We start from the raw sequence: 18021 nt of genomic DNA on the forward strand, positions 1-18021 counted from the left end.
GAGGCTGATTCCATTCTAACAACTATTGTTGTGCTTTTTTACATCATAACAGCTGGCGTTTTTAGATCTGGTACCGAAAGCTCAGACTAAGGCTATGTCTACACTAAGCCGGATAACCACTTAAACCAGGGGTCTCAGACACGTTATTTTGCGAGTTTTACATGAATGGCGATTGACAGCGTCATACTTGCCAACTCTCCCGATTTTTCCGGGAGACTCCCGAATTTCTCTCGAATGTCTATTAAGGGTGTGCTGTGATGGCACTGCTTTTAGCACCCTCTACAAGCTGTACAAACAGCGTGCCAGCCCAGTCACATGTATTTAGCTTCTGTATACACACGTAAGTGACTGCAAGACATACTTGATCAACCGCCACACAGGTCACACTGAGGGTGGCCGTATAAACAAGTTTAACACTGTTACAAATATGCGCCACACTGTGAACCCACACCAAATAAGAATGACAAACACATATCAGGAGAACATCCGCACTGTAACACAACAGAAATACTCAGAACACCTTACAGCCCTCACTCTTCCGGGCTACAATATACATCCCCGCTACCACCAAACCCCGCCCCCCCAACCGTGCCCCCCACACATCAACCCCCCCCTCTGTGCATCGGTTGAGGTGGGCGGGGTGTATATTGTAGCCCGGTAGAGTTAGGGCTGCAAGGGGTTCTGGGTATTTGTTCTGTTGTGTTTATGTTGTGTTACGGTGCGGATGTTCTCCCAAAATGTGTTTGTCATTCTTGTTTGGTGTGGGTCCACAGTGTGGCGCATATTTGTAACAGTGTTACAGTTGTTTATACGGCCTTCCCTCAGTGTGACCTGTATGGCTATTGATCAAGTATGCCTTGCAGTCACTTACGTGTGTCTGCAGAAGCCGCATACAACATGTGACTGGGCCGGCGCGCTTTTTGTGAGGTGAAAAAGCGGACACGACGACAGGTTGTAGAGGACTTTAAAGGCAGTGCTATCACGGCACGCCCTTATATTGTTGTCCGGGTGAAAATCGGGACAAATTCGGGAGAATAATTTCCCCAGGAGATTGTCGGGAGGGGCACTGAAATTCAGGAGTCTCCCGGAAAAATCGGGAGAGTTGGAAAGTATGTTGCTAGGGCGGGATAGCCATTCAAAGAAGGTGAATTAATTAAAAAGTGCATGTTAGATTTTTTTAAGAAATCTTTTCTTGCGACCCAGCCTCACCCAGTTTCTGCATCCAGTGGCCCCCAGGTAAATTGAGTTTGAGACCCCTGCCTTAAACAAATGATTATTTAGCCTAAACCCCGTTTCAGCCACACTAAACCATCCTTGGATACATTTTTACACGGCTAAGTGCGCCGTGTATTTCTTGAATCTCCGGCTCTTAGCTTTGTATGGACTCATTGATCGTTTACAAGCTGAGTTCGGAGAGAAAGTGACGCCAGAAAGACCGCGCCCCACACAGGAAGTGACGTCAGAAAGAATGCGCCACAGCCAGCTTCATAATAAAAGCGGTTTCGGAAATCGGAGCTAACCACTAGAAATATGGAGGCGAGTCATCCAGACATGCCCGTGTTTCTCCTTCTTCTACATGTACAGACGCTTGTGGAAATCACACATGAATACCTTAAAGGGGAACATTATCACCAGACCTATGTAAGCGTCAATATATACCTTGATGTTGCAGAAAAAAGACCATATATGTTTTTAACCGATTTCCGAACTCTAAATGGGTGAATTTTGGCGAAATAAACACCTTTCTATTATTCGCTCTCGGAGCGATGACAACGTGACGTCACATCGGGAAGCAATCCGCCATTTTCTCAAACACATTACAAACACCGAGTCAAATCAGCTCTGTTATTTTCCGTTTTTTCGACTGTTTTCCGTACCTTGGAGACATCATGCCTCGTCGGTGTGTTGTCGGAGGGTGTAACAACACGAACAGGGACGGATTCAAGTTGCACCAGTGGCCCAAAGATGCGAAAGTGGCAAGAAATTGGACATTTGTTCCGCACACTTTACCGACGAAAGCTATGCTACGACAGAGATGGCAAGAATGTGTGGATATCCTGCGACACTCAAAGCAGATGCATTTCCAACGATAAAGTCAAAGAAATCTGCCGCCAGACCCCCATTGAATCTGCCGGAGTGTGTGAGCAATTCAGGGACAAAGGACCTCGGTAGCACGGCAAGCAATGGCGGCAGTTTGTTCCCGCAGACGAGCGAGCTAAACCCCCCTGGATGTCTTGGCTCACACCGTCCCTTATGCCACCGAAGATGATCAAGAGAAGAATATCGACCCTAGCTTCCCTGGCCTGCTGACATGAGGGTATGTCTACAGAATATATTAATTGATGAAAATTGGGCTGTCTGCACTCTCAAAGTGCATGTTGTTGCCAAATGTATTTCATATTCCGGGACGGCGTGGCGCAGTGGAAGAGTGGCCGTGCGCAACCCGAGGGTCACTGGTTCAATCCCCACCTAGTACCAACCTCGTCATGTCCGTTGTGTCCTGAGCAAGACACTTCACCCTTGCTCCTGATGGGTGCTGGTTAGCGCCTTGCATGGCAGCTCCCTCCATCAGTGTGTGAATGTGTGTGTGAATGGGTAAATGTGGAAGTAGTGTCAAAGCGCTTTGAGTACCTTGAAGGTAGAAAAGCGCTATACAAGTACAACCCATTTATCATTTATTTATTTATATGCTGTAAACCTAGTTCATAGTTGTTAGTTTCCTTTAATGCCAAACAAACACATACCAATCGTTGGTTAGAAGGCGATCGCCGAATTCGTCCTCGCTTTCTCCCGTGTTGCTGGCTGTCGTGTCGTTTTCGTCGGTTTCGCTTGCATACGGTTCAAACCGATATGGCTCAATAGCTTCAGTTTCTTCTTCAATTTCGTTTTCGCTACCTGCCTCCACACTACAACCATCTGTTTCAATACATGCGTAATCTGTTGAATCGCTTAAGCCGCTGAAATCCGAGTCTGAATCCGAGCTAATGTCGCTATAGCTTGCTGTTCTATGCGCCATGTTTGTTTGTGTTGGTATCACTATGTGACGTCACAGGAAAATGGACGGGTGTATATAACGATGGTTAAAATCAGGCACTTTGAAGCTTTTTTTAGGGATATTGCGTGATGGGTAAAATTTTGAAAAAAACTTCGAAAAATAAAATAAGCCACTGGGAACTGATTTTTAATGGTTTTAACCCTTCTGAAATTGTGATAATGTTCCCCTTTAAGAGAAAGTGATTGCAGCTATTTGGGATACAACACTGGCAAGAGAACTTTCGAATGTCCAGGTCAGCTGTGATTTTACTGAGTGAAAAACTTTGTCCATATGTCAAAGGAAAGTCAACGAGAATGCGGGCTCCCGTGGATGTGATAAAAAAGGGAGTGTGTGCTTTGTATTACCTGGCCGTCGAGGGAAGACTACGGAAAATGGCGAATGCTTTTGGACTGGCAAAGCAGACTGTATCAGTTATTGTCCGCCATGTATGTCGCGGACTCAACGTCTAGGTCCAGAGTATATAAAGTCACCAGAAACGAATGGACAATGAAGGTGATGGCAAAAGAGTGAGGAGTGTCCTGACCAGATATCTACATCCCTAGATTGATTGATGTAAAATGTTCTTTATCACATTGTTTACTTTCACATTTCCAATAAACATTTGATAAATTTATGATGTCTCAGGTGTGATTCACTACAATAGGGCCCCACAGCACACTAGATTCCAGTTAATTGAAATACCACAACACTGGATATTGTTCAGATAAGTTAAATTTAAGAACTTGCACACAAAGCAACACTGGAGGTGACTAGGACGTGCGCATTTTCCGTGCATGGGTACTAGGTCGCGTTGCGCCGACGGACAGAGGGGGGAGGGGGTCTTAAACGGTGGCATTGTTGTGTGTGGACACGGATAAGGTTAGGTGGGATTTACCCTGGATAACCCGTTTACTTAGTGTAAACGGGACCTAAATAAGTCTGGGAGCATAAACTAATGAAGCCTTCTGATTAAACATCTTATAAGTAGGGTTGTCCCGGTGCCAAAATGTATTTCGATACTTTTCCATACAAAATAAAGGGGACCACAACAAAAATGTATTTTTGGCTTCATTTTTACAAAAAATCTTACAATATGTTAAACATATGGTTCTTATTGCACTCAAAGGATTTTAAAGATTAAAATAAAAATTAAAAGGCATTGAACACATTGGGCTTTTTTGTTAAAGTTAAAGTTAAAGTTCCACTGATAGTCACACACACACTAGGTGTGGTGAAATTACCCTCTGCATTTGGCCCATTCCCTTGTTCCACCCCCTGGGAGGTGAGGGGAGCAGTGAGCAGCAGTGGTGGTTAGTTCTGTAGACATACCCTCATGTCAGCAGGCCAGGGAAACTAGGGTCGATATTCTTCTCTTGATCATCTTCGGGACGGTGTGAGCCAAGACATCCAGGGGGTTTAGCTCGCTCGTCTGCGGGAACAAACTTCCGCCATTGCTTGCCGTGCTACCGAGGTCCTTTGTCCCTGAATTGCTCACACACTCCGGCAGATTCAATGGGGGTCTGGCGGAAGATTTCTTTGACTTTATCGTTGGAAATGCATCTGCTTTGAGTGTCGCAGGATATCCACACATTCTTGCCATCTCTGTCGTAGCATAGCTTTCGTCGGTAAAGTGTGCGGAACAAACGTCCAATTTCTTGCCACTTTCGCATCTTTGGGCCACTGGTGCAACTTGAATCCGTCCCTGTTCGTGTTGTTACACCCTCCGACAACACACCGACGAGGCATGATGTCTCCAAGGTACGGAAAACAGTCGAAAAAACGGAAAATAACAGAGCTGATTTGACTCGGTGTTTGAGAAAATGGCGGATTGCTTCCCGAGAGCGAATATTAGAAAGGCGTTTAATTCGCCAAAATTCACCCATTTAGAGTTCGGAAATTGGTTAAAAAAATACATGGTCTTTTTTCTGTAACATCAAGGTATATATTGACGCTTACATAGGTCTGGTGATAATGTTCCCCTTTAATAATTTCACACATAAGTCGCTCCTGAGTATAAGTCGCACCCCGGCCAAACTATGAAAAAAACTGCGACTTATAGTTAAAAAAAATACGATAGGTAAACCACACTTTGTTAAAGATAAAACACAAATTGTAGGAATTTGTTACAAAATCCAGTCATCTTACTTATATTAGTTTACGTTACGTGTTTGGACAGTTTGGACTCTAATATTTGGCATCAAGCCAAACAGCTGTGTGCGCGTCTACGTATCTGTTTGTTGGTCTTCTCCTGTGTTTGGTGTTGTTTCCTGTCCTGCGCTCTTCTTTTGGTGGCACTTACTGTTGTGTTGGTGTTTTTTCGTGACCGCTTCACACATCTTTCTCTGAGCACTGATCCACGCACCTGCTTTCTGTTAGCCATCAGTTCTATTCAAGTTGAGCGTGAGCTTCCATTCTTTGTCGGGACTTTGTTTGGAATATCCATTCCCTCCTACCGTGAGTTTTGCTGTGTTCCAGCATTCCCATTGGTTGTTATGCAACCTGTCAGTTTTAGTTTAGTTTTTGCACAGCCTTCCCTATGCTTCGGGGCCTTCCTAGCGGCACTCGTCTTTGTTTGTCTTGAGCTACATTAAATACTTGAACTTGCACGCCGCCTCCTCGATCTTCTGCATCTGGGGAACACGCCAGTAATCGCCGTCATGCGACCCGATCGTCACAGTACGGGCATAACAGAGGAGCGAGCTAACTTTATTACCTGTCGATCCGACTGATTGCTATTTAATTGCTTAGCTAAGTTTAAAGCAAAGGTGGTCATACTTTAATCATGCCACATTTGGCGAGACACGTTTTAAAGCAGCGCGGCACTTCTTTTATCAATAGTTTTGAAGCCCAAATATCTTCATATTGCGCTTCATGCACCCTCTTTATTAACCAGTTAAGGTGCCTTTATTTGCCATTTTTCCTCGACTCGCTGTTTCTTCTTGTGCGCTCTGTGAGCACGGCAGCATGCGGATGAAAAACAGTACCGGTATTTTTCAAAGGCAGTATTAAAGTTAAAGTTAAAGTACCACTGATAGTCACACACACACTAGGTGTGGTGAAATTACCCTCTACATTTGACCCATTCCCTTGTTCCATTCCCCTGGGAGGTGAGGGGAGCAGTGAGCAGCAGCGGTGGCCGCGCTCGGGAATCATTTCGGTGATTTAACCCCCAATTCCAACCCTTGATGCTGAGTGCCAAGCAGGGAGGTAATGGGTCCCATTTTTATAGTCTTTGGTATGACTATATATATATAGTATAGCAGTGTTTTTCAACCACTAGTGTGCCGTAAGATATTGACTGATGTGCCGTGGGAAATTTCGGAATGTCACCAAATTTTTTGCAAACCACTAATTGTCATAATGTGGAGGATTTCGCAACATACTGCGAGGATTGTTCTCCCAAGTCGCAAACGGACTTTTCCGGACAACGGTAGCAGGTAGGAACATATTTATTCTTGACTCTCAAATAGGTGAAAACAAAAAAGCCGCACAAGGCAAAGGCACAACTTAGCGCCGCAAACAAAAACTAACACTTAGGGTAAACTATGGACAGGGCAAAACAAAAACTCGCTAACTGTGGCAAAACTTACTTGGCATGGCATGAAGCAAACAATCGCATGAATACAAGCATGAAAAGAGCATGAAACAATCGCATGAATACAAGCATGAACTATGGCATGAAAAGAACAATGTCGCCAGCCCGACTAACTGGCAACGACAGGCTTAAATACTAGTCCCTCTTGATTAGAGACAGGTGTGACCCGAACGCAAGAGACAAGTGAAAATCATAATAATAATAATAATAATAACTGGGATTTATATAGCGCTTTTCTAAGTACCCAAAGTCGCTTTACATGTAGAACCCATCATTCATTCACACCTGGTGGTGGTAAGCTACTTTCATAGCCACAGCTGCCCTGGGGTAGACTGACGGAAGCGTGGCTGCAATTTGCGCCGACCACCACCTATCATTCATCATTCAATTCACCGGTGTGAGTGGCACCGGGGGCAAAGGGTGAAGTGTCCCGCCCAAGGACACAACGGCAGCGATTTTTTGGATGGTAAGAGGCGGGGAGCGAACCTGCAACCCTCAGGTTTCTGGCACGGTTGCTCTACCCACTACGCCATGCCGCCCCATAAGTCGTCATAGAAACTAAAACAAACAAGGGAGCGCAAACAGGAACTAAAATAGTCCAAAAACCAACAAAAAAATAACAAAAACATAATCCAGACCACAGATCATGACACTAACTGTATTCTACAAATAACGTGCCGTCGTTGAGTGACCGTATTGTCTTATGATCAACAGAGTAACCATAATACTCCTCCATGTCAGTAAGTGGCAGCAGCTAGATAATTGCTCTGTGGGCCTAAACTGAGATAAGAGAATTAGCGATGCATGTTTTTTTTATTTTATTTGATTATTATTCATTTTTTTGTTTATTTACGCAGGAAAGGTCCCATCGAGTTTAAGAATCTATTTTACAAGAGTCCAAAGCACCAGCGTAGGTGCCACTGGGAGATAGGTGGGCCGTGATTAGGATGGCGGAAGCTGGCATCGAACCTGGAACCCTCAAGTTGCTGGCACGGCCGATCAACCATCCGAGCCACGCCATCCCAAACGTCGTTATGATTATTGTATGAATTAATGTCGAACAATCGCATCAGGGATTTGATGAGAACGACTTTAAATTGCCAATATTAGCTACTGAGTCTCATTTCTTAATATTGTCTAGTAGTGTGCCTCGGGATTTTTTCCAATGAAAAAAACGTGCCTCGGCTCAAAAAAGGTTGAAAAACACTAGTATAGTACCGTTTTGAATTAATTATTACCGTGGTACTTTATTAGTACTGTTATACCGTACAACCCTACTTCTAAGACAACCTGAATACTGTTCAGGTTGTTTCAACGACGGAGCATTACGGCTACCTAGTCAGACGTACTGTGCTTCAACATACGGGTATTATTATATATATTATATATTATTATATATTATATATATATAAAAAAACAAAAAACAAAATGAGGGGTATTTTATTTGAACTAAGCAAAATTATCTGCCAATAGAACAAGAAAATTTGACTTGTCAAGACTTTCCAAAACAAGTAAAATTATCTAACCTCAATGACCCCAAAAATACCTTAAAATAAGTACATTCTCACTAATAACAAGTGCACTTTTCTTGGTAGAAGAAAAATAAAACCTTTTTGCTCAATATGTTGAAAAATATTCTTAAATTATGTAATTATGCCATTATCTTGACATAATGATATGCACTCGGCATCAGGATTCTTTTTTTTCATGCTTGAAGTAAGAAATTATTACTTTAAAAAAGTAGTTTTATACTTGTGAGTGTTGATGACACGGCTTTGCAACAGTTGATATTTTAGTTTCAAGCATGTTTTACTCAATATAGGTCATAAAATCTGAGCAACAAGCTGTAATATCTTACTGAGAAAATTTAGGACAAAAACCCTTAAAACAAGTAAAACACTAACATAAAATCTGCTTAGTGAGAAGAATGATCTTATCAGACAGAAAATAAGCAAATATCAACCTTATTTGAGATATTTAATCAGTTTTTGCAGTGTAAAATGGCACCTATTAGGATACATATTATCTGGCATTTTTTCTCCCAGATTGTGAATTTGGGATCTGCATAAGTCTCCAAAATTTGCGTCCGTCCACCATTGTAGTCTAACGCCGTAGTCTATGAGCTCCTTCTTTTACTCCACCGATCAATTAAACACCATGAGAATACAATGATCTGAATGAATGAGAATATTCACAAGCATACACATCCGGTCCCGAACTAGAAGTGTGTACCAAGTGGGCTTCCGATTCGATACAGCTGTTCGATCCGAATACATGCATTCGTTATCCCACCAACCTTGCTCTCTCGCACGAGCAGCTGGTAGGCCGTGTGCTCGTCCAAGCTGAGGTCGTCCGGGAGGGCGGGAGATGAAGACTTGTCTGAGTTGAGTTGCTCCGACTTCAGTGAAGCCTGCTCGATTTCCGCCATCCTGATCTGGTGCAAGGAACAGACCTCAGTCATTCACATCCCGGGGCAGATGTAGTGAGAGAGAAAATAAACTGTAGCCCGGCGTTATAGTTTCCACACACCACTTAACACAATGGTAATTTATGCTATATGTTGACATGTTTTCAAATGGCTAGGGAACAAAAGTCATCTCCCACCATCCATCCAATCACATCACAGCATAATGTGCATGTTACATACAATCAAAAGTGTTGTTGTAGCAAAGGTATTATTTCTAATGCTCTTTCTACAATGTCTATTAGTAACATATTTTTCGGACGACAAGGCGCACTTCAAATTCTTTCATTTTCTCAAAAATCGACAGTGCGCCTAATACCCGGTGCGTCTAATGTACGTATTAATTCTGTGGTACAAGGTGTAATTGATAAGTGTGACCAATAGATGGCAGTCACACAAGAGATTCTGTATGTATGGACTGCAGGTTGACGCCTGTTCAATAAATGACGCTAGCAAGTACCGGTGAGCAAGTAACACTAAAACTTTGATGTTTTCATTGAGAATATATAACATTACACACGGCGCTCAAACATCTGTCAAAATGTTTAAGTACAACTTTGGTAAACTACGAATTCGTACCGTTTGATGGAACACGGAGCATTACGGCTACCGTAGTCAGACATAGTGTCCTTCAACATACGGGTATTATTATGGTGGTGTGTGTATAAGGACCCTAAAATGGCACCGATGAGGATACATATTATCTGGGTTTTTTTTTCCTACATATTGGTACCTGTTGATTGTGTATTTGGGATCTGCATAAGTCCCGAAAGTTTGCGCCCATTCGCCATTGTTGTCTAACGCCGTAGTCTATAAGCTCCTTCTTTTACTCCATCCTCTGGGGCATTCATTGCCATTTCTAATTCAAAGTAGCGTAAAGTTCTAACTCATATCTGTCAGTAGACTCGCTATGGAAGTGCTTAAAATTACCGATACAACTACGTTGACGGGGAAGAGACGTGGTCGAAGTGGAGGCAGGTTAATTAGACCGCCCACAAAACGGTGCATCCTGAAGACACGGTCAGAAAGCGTCTTGACTATGGTCTGTAAAACATAATCCATGCAACATTTTGACCAAAGAACGACTGTTACATGTTATGTAGACCAGAAGGAAGTGTTTGTACAAACCCCAAAACCAGTGAAGTTGGCACATTGTGTAAATCGTAAATAAAAACAAAGTTTAAAAGCCAGCATCTGTGACGGTGTGGGGGTATATTAATGCCCAAGGCATGGGTAACTCAGTGAAGGCACCATTAATGCTGAAAGGTACATACAGGTTTTGGAGCAACATATGTTGCCATCCAAACAATGTCATATTGGACGCCCCTGCTTATTACAGCAAGACAATGCCAAGCCACGTGTTACAACAGTGTGGCTTCATAGTAAAAGAGTGTGGGTACTAGACTGGCCTGCCTGTAGTCCAGACCTGTGTCCCATTGAAAATGTGTGGCGCAATATGAAACCTAAAATACCACAAAGGAGACCCCGGACTTATAAACAACCTAAGCTGTACATCAAGCAAGAATGGGAAAGAATTCCACCTGAAAAGCTTCAAAAATTGGTCTCCTCAGTTCCCAAACGTTTACTGAGTGTTGTTAAAAGGAAAGGCCATGTAACACAGTGGTAAAAATGCCCCTGTGCCAACTTTTTTGCAATGTGTTGCTGCCATTAAAATATAAGTTAATGATTATTTGAAAAACAAATTATAGTTAAGTATCTTGTCTTTGCATTCTATTCAATTGAATATAAGTTGAAAAGGATTTGCAAATCATTGTATTCTGTTTTTATTTACGAACAACGTGCCAAATTCACTGGTTTTGGGTTTTGTAGAAAAAAAATAAAAAAAATATGACCCCTTTAATGCTATTTATAATCTGGTGCGCCTTTTGTATGAAAATGGACCTGAATAGAGTCACTCATCGGCAGTGCGCCTTATTATTCGGTGCGCCCTATGGTCCGAAATATATGGTACAAAACAACTGATGGAAATAAATATGCATGCATAATGTACACAATATATTACGCTCACTTGTGCCCTTACCTGTAAAAATGCAATTTTGTTTGCTATTCCGTCATTTGTTCAGCTTGACAAACATGTTAAAAGTAGCTCCTGAGACTAACGGTGCAGCTCCTAACGGGGTGTCGTCTAAAAATAATAGCACCAGACATAATGTTGTGGAACGTGCACCATTCAAGTGCCCCCTGCAGACTGAAATGTAGTCAGCCTCCCCCCGGGGATGTCCTCATTAGGCAGTACCGTGATGGATATTGCTTCCCAGTGCAACTTTTGCGTCCCCCGTCACAAGCCAAAAACAAAACAGGTGACGGACGCCATGTGAGCAACACCCACCTTGTCGCGCACAAAACACACCATTAAGAGGTTAGAATGCAGCAGAGAGAGACTGATCAGAAGGAAAGAAGAAGTACGGAGAAGGAGGCAGGAGAGATTGATGGTTTGACAGCATCTGCAGACAGGCAGAAAACACGACTGACAGGTGAGACGCCGTAGAGCCCGGTTATTGCTTCTTGTGAGCTGGCCCGCTGCACTTTGTCACCGTGACGGACAACACTGGGACAGGACAAAATGTTGCTGAGTTTATCTCGCACGCTCGACCTGCTGTCAGCAAAGTGAACCCACAAGTAGTAGGAGAGAGTTGCACACATGCGTCTTAAGGGGGGGGAGTTACAGTACATGCAGGGGGAAGGGGCTGGAGGGCCTTATTCATCTACTGCTTGGATGGAAAGTCGGTATTACACGATGCATTACGTTACAGGCTGAAATACACATTCACGTGTGTACGGGCATGCCTGCAGAATACTTTCCATTCACTGTGCTCTGTGAGATGAATGAAGCCCTGAGTGTGTAACGTTCTCGGTGCAAATGCCTCTTCCTGTGTGTGTGTGTGTGTGTGTGTGCGATCACATCAAATGGCCTCGTATATAAATATTATGTTTGTAATACGAATAGATGTAATAAGAGGTTATTGGAGAACTTACTATTTACAGTGGAGCATCCAAAGTTGTTACAATCTGTATTCATTTACGCGACACATCCACTGTAATGATACCAAGTACAGGAGCGTATCTAGTCGATATTACTATGATTAAATCGATATTTTTTAGCATCACATCTTCTTTCGTTTAAAAAAAAAAAGTATATTATGTTTATAAACTCAGGAAATATGTCCCTGGACACACGAGGACTTTGAATATGACCAATGTATGATCCTGTAACTACTTGGTATCAGATTGATACCCAAAATCATCCAAAACTAATGTAAAGTATCAAACAACAGAAGAATAAGTGATTATTACATGTAAACAGAAGTGTAGATGAAACATGTTGAAACAGAAAATAACCAGATATTAACAGTAAATGAACAGGTAGATTAATAATAAATGTTTACAGTTTGTCCTTAATAATTTTGACAAAATAATAGAATGATAAATAACACAGCTAAATTAGGAGCCTTTGTTTACTTACTACTAAAAGACAAGTTGTCTGGTATGTTCACTATTTTATTTAAGTACAAACTTGCAATAAGAAACATGTTTAATGTACCCTGAGATTTTTTTGTTAAAATAAAGCCAATAATGCCATTTTTTGTGGTCCCCTTTATTTATAAAAGTATCAAAAAGTACCAAAAAGTACCGAAATATTGGTATCGGGACACATACTTGCCAACCTTGAGACCTCCGATTTCGGGAGGTGGGGGCGTGGTCGGGGGTGGGGCGGGGCGTGGTTTAGAGGGGAGGAGTATATTGACAGCTAGAATTCACCAAGTCAAGTATTTCATACATATACAGTGTTGGGTTAGTTACTGAAAACCAGTAACTAGTTACAGTTACTAGTTACTTTATTTCAAAAGTAACTCAGTTACTAACTCAGTTACTTAAACCAAAAAGTAATGCGTTACTGTGAAAAGTAACTATTTAGTTACTTATATATATATTTTTTAATTTTTTTAAGGCCCCATTTAATGCCCTTTTAGCCTTAATTTTAGTACTGTTATTGCACTGGAGAATAATACAATCTGTTGTTCAACTTGACATGCATTTGCATCATTGAACTCTGCTAAGCAATGTGCTCTACATACAACACACAAAGACAAAGATATGTTTTAAAGGGCCAATTTGTTTCAGACCAGAACAAATTGACAAAACTATTTTAAATAGCTGCAACTTAACATACATAAGTAACAAACAGCATAATAACAACATAGCTGTAAAACAAGAAAGGCACACACTACATACATAAAGCCTAACCAGGCGTTTTCTCAAGGAATTCTGAAATAAAATCATGTCTGAAGCCCAGAACACTCTACACATTTCCCCACTTAGTTTAGAGAAAAGGAAATATTAGCCTGGCCCACTAGTATCCCTCTTTAGGTTTGTGAACTTTATAGTCTAAACATTTAGAGTGATGTGATAATCAAACACTCTAAAAGTTTAAAATGAAAGAGTATATAAGAGAATTGACAGAGTGTGTGTACCTTCACGTGTGCAGTGCCTCGTTAAAATCCAGCCGCTGTTGGAGGTGGAGGTGAGTGTGTCTCTTTACTAGCTTCGTCGAAGCATGTTGTTTTTGTCGCTGTTTCAGCATATTTGAGACTTACATTCAGCTAAAATGTTATTTTCTTTGTGGTCGATAAAAGAAACGTACTGAAAATATCTCCATTTTAAGAAACTCGGCTTCGGGGTTCGCCATGACGTCTTGATAGTAGACACAGACACGCCCCCTCCCCCACACACACACTCACACACACACACGTACACACAGACAGCGCGCGGCGCGCCTCTTTTTTGTCGCCTCTTCAGCAGCGACACTCAGATCTTCTCAGTTTCTAGCCGATACTACATAAAAAATAACGCAAAATAACGCAGTAACGCATCATGTAGTAACGGTAACTGAGTTACTGAATATAAAAAATAACGCGTTAGATTACTAGTTACCGCCGATAGTAACGGCGTTACAGTAACGCGTTACTTTGTAACGCGTTAGTCCCAACACTGTACATATACATATATATATATATATATATATATATATATATATATATATATATATATATATATATATATATATATATATATATATATATATATCAGTGACGTGCGGTGAGGTTGATGGCTGGTGAGGCACTGACTTCATCACAGTCAGATTTACAAACATATGAACCCTACAGAGTATCTTATTCACCATTTGATTGGCAGCAGTTAACGGGTTATGTTTAAAAGCTCATACCAGCATTCTTCCCTGCTTGGCACTCAGCATCAAGGGTTGGAATTGGGGGTTAAATCACCAGAAATGATTACCGGGCGCGGCGCCGCTGCTGCCCACTGCTCCCCTCACCTCCCAGGGGGTGAACAAGGGGATGGGTCAAATGCAGAGGACAAATTTCACCACACCTAGTGTGTGTGTGACAATCATTGGTACTTTAACTTAACTTTAACTTTACACATACAAACTGTAGCACACAAAAAAGCACATTTAATAAAAAAACGTTATTATGGTCTTACCTTTACTTATAAATGCGCCGCTGTTGTGCTGATTAATGAACCCCCTGAAGGGACTGTTATATCAACTAAAGCCCTCACTTCAACTTTCCACGTGCAAGATTGAATCTATTTAAAAAAGTGTAACCGAGGGTTTATAAATGTCGCCTATACTGTATGAAACTACAAAATAACAAACACGGAGGCTCCAGTTTACACGAGGACCACTTTATTTACCTTCTTTCAAAAACTTCCTCTCCACTCCAACGTGTCAAAATTCCGATCTTAGCACCTTCAAAATAAGAGCTCAAGGCATATACTGTATAACAGCGCATAACAGGAACTTAACATCACAAATAGGAAAGCCCATAAAATAGGTTACAAAAGTTATTTAATAAGAAGCCAAAAAGTGCAAAAACAATAATGTTCGTGTTGGAGGAGTTGTGAATTAGGTACACCTGCAGTCTGCAGGTGTACCTAATGTTGTGGCCCAGCAGTCATTCGCAACTCCTCCAACACGAACATTATTGTTTTTGCACTTTTTGGCTTCTTATGAAATAACTTTTTTAAATAGATTCAATCTTGCACGTGGAAAGTTTAAGTGTGGGCTTTAGTTGATATAACACTCCCATCAGGGGCTGCCGTGCATTCTACGGCGGGGGTGCAGGAGGCAGGGCTACTGGAGCCTCAGCCAGTGCGTCTTTTGCAGCCGTTTTATGATCGCTCAGCACAAGAAATACTTTACACACATACAGTTGTTGACAAAATACACTGTACATTATATACCTCAGCTAACTAAACTATGGAAATGTATAATATAGTTCATATAGCAATACGGTCTCACTGCACAGCAGGCCAGCAGTTAGCCGAGTTCGTCCATGTTGAGGCACTGAGTGACGTGCCTCGACTGGCTGCTGTTCACCGCACCGTCTCTTCTCAGTATTTGAACGGCAAATGTGAAAATTCAGCGATTTTGAATAAAAATTATCTAAAACTGGTGAAGTTAAATGGAAAATAACTTTACAGTATAATCACTGGATACATTTAACAATTTAATATATATATTTTTCTTTTTAAATTTTTTTTCTTTCCATGATGGCAGGTGAGGCCCCGCCTCACTTGCCTCTAGTGACTGCACGTCACTGATATATATATATATATATATATATATATATATATATATATATATATATATATATATATATATATATATATACTGTATATATATATATATATATATATATATATATATATATATATATATATATATATATATATATATATATATATATATGCTGTATTTATAGATATCTACATCCTGAAAATATGCAAACAAAACTGTGTTTAGATAATTGATACTTCAAACTTGCATAAATAAATACTAAGGAATATAAAATGACTTGGCTTCTGAGAGTTTTAAAATGTAATGAATAAAATGCTAAAGTTGTTGATAAACAAGCAATTATTTTAATAATTAAATATGGTCAGTTTAAATGAATTACTAAGATAATTTAAAATCAATTATTTCAAATATGTTGAGTGTGAATGTTGTCTGTCTATCTGTGTTGGCCCTGCGATGAGGTGGCGACTTGTCCAGGATATACACCGCCTTCCGCCCGATTGTAGCTGAGATAGGCTCCAGCGCCCCCCCGTGACCCCGAAGGGAATAAGCGGTAGGAAATGGATGGATGGATGGATGTTTATTTTAATGTATAATTCTATGGCTGGATGTAATAAGGAGTCAGGAAAAAATACAAATAAAAATACAATTAATTTTGATGTTTTTAGCAAAATATAGTAAAAATGTATTTAGTTTTTTTATTTTTTTATTAATAAATAGAGTTATTTTTAGGTAAGATAAACATAATAATACAATTTATCTTTAGTCTGGATGATTTAGTTCTTGTCACCCTGTTGTCCTCCTGTCATGAAAAAAGGCTGTCCTTACTCAGGTCCGCATGGAGCTGGAGGGGGCGTAGCTTCCAGCTCCGGCTGAAAATCGGGAGATTTTCGGGAGAATATTTGTCCCGGGAGGTTTTCGGGAGAGGCGCTGAATTTCGGGAGTCTCCCGGAAAATTTGGGAGGGTTGGCAAGTATGTCGGGACAACACTATATGGGAATAATAGTTTCAAAGGCAAAACAAATCAGAGGTCCACCAGCATCTTATTGTTTTCATTATTTGTTTTTGAATGTATTCAACCTTGGAGATTCCATTATATTTTGGTTGCTACCAAATGTTTTCCCCGACAAAGTAATAACAATACTTTGGACATCTTATTTAAAGATTTAGCCTAAATATCTTGTTTTCTTTGTATTTTTTTTTTTTTACAAATAAACTAATTCCATTACCATGCTCTCCATATTTTACGTTTAACAAAGAGAGGCCAGCGGTTCTGCTCCACGTGTGCATGAGTGCTGCATATGTGCACGTGGTAACGTCACACGGGGGTGGTACCTCTTGTGGGTGGCCCCTGCAGTCTTTACAGATGAGTGGTGGGGAGGAGTAATGGTGGAAGACAGAACCAGAGAGATTGTCGATCATCAGCATCTCCCCTTCTAATGTATCCTTGATCAGGAGAGATACGCTGTCCAACCATTGGCTCTCCTGGAACACACACGTACAAACGCACACACACACACACACGTACACACACACACGTGCGTACACACAGACATACAGGGACACAGGCCAGCAGACCAGAATTGCACGCAGGCACAGAGGTGTGCACATGCCGACATGCGAGGACAGAGAACACGCAGGGAAATGCAAAGAAAGTCGTCAGGCTTCCGAAGGAATTCCTTTGAGCATGAAAAATACATTTCACCACATAACAGCCTTGGTTTTTTAAAGATCCCTACAAAACAACAATACTGTGTTGAATTTTTTACACACAGCTCTCATTAGTCGCTTCGAACAATGTGCGAGTTTAAAAAAGGCACACCCTTGAAATGGTTCAGGTCATATCTGACAAACAGAACTTTTAAGATCCAAATTGATGATTCGGCGTCGGCCTATGCTCCCTTGTCCTGTGGTGTGCCTCAGGGTTCAATCCTAGGACCAATCCTGTTTCCAGTGTACACCCTGCCCATTCAACACATTTAAAAAAATATATAATACATCATATCATCTTTATGCGGATGATACGCAAATCTACGTCCCTTTAAAAAAGAAAAGTGACACAAGTTTAAAATCACTTTTAAACTGTCTTGAGGACATAAAAGCATGGTTGGCGGTAAACTTTCTAAACTTCAATGAGAACAAGACGGAAATCATTTTATTTGACTCCAAAGTCAAACAGAATGCTCCCCCCAGTGACCTGGACCCCCTGATGCCTTATTTCAAACCAACAGTCACAAATCTTGGATTTAAGTTCGACAAAGATTTAGGTTAACTCCGTTGTACGATGTAATTTTTATCATCCGAGACTTTTA

At 41.1% G+C, this 18021-nt stretch overlaps 1 protein-coding gene across 3 annotated transcripts in view; it reads right to left on the reverse strand.

Annotated features, from left to right (window-relative positions):
• The window catches only part of cacna1ia (calcium voltage-gated channel subunit alpha1 Ia), a 352101-nt gene that overhangs the window by 13216 nt on the left and 320864 nt on the right, over window positions 1-18021 (reverse strand). For 2 of the 3 annotated variants that reach the window (XM_061974102.2, XM_061974103.1), the window contains 2 exons: window positions 17045-17194; window positions 8926-9063 (listed from right to left, as the gene is read on the reverse strand). In XM_061974102.2, the coding sequence (XP_061830086.2) occupies window positions 8926-9063; window positions 17045-17194 (288 nt within the window). The remainder of the gene's footprint in view (window positions 1-8925; window positions 9064-17044; window positions 17195-18021) is intronic. The other variant, XM_072915676.1, reaches the window with a different exon arrangement.

This window comes from Nerophis lumbriciformis, linkage group LG22 (genome assembly GCF_033978685.3).
Source record: "Nerophis lumbriciformis linkage group LG22, RoL_Nlum_v2.1, whole genome shotgun sequence".
Taxonomy (NCBI): domain Eukaryota; kingdom Metazoa; phylum Chordata; class Actinopteri; order Syngnathiformes; family Syngnathidae; genus Nerophis; species Nerophis lumbriciformis.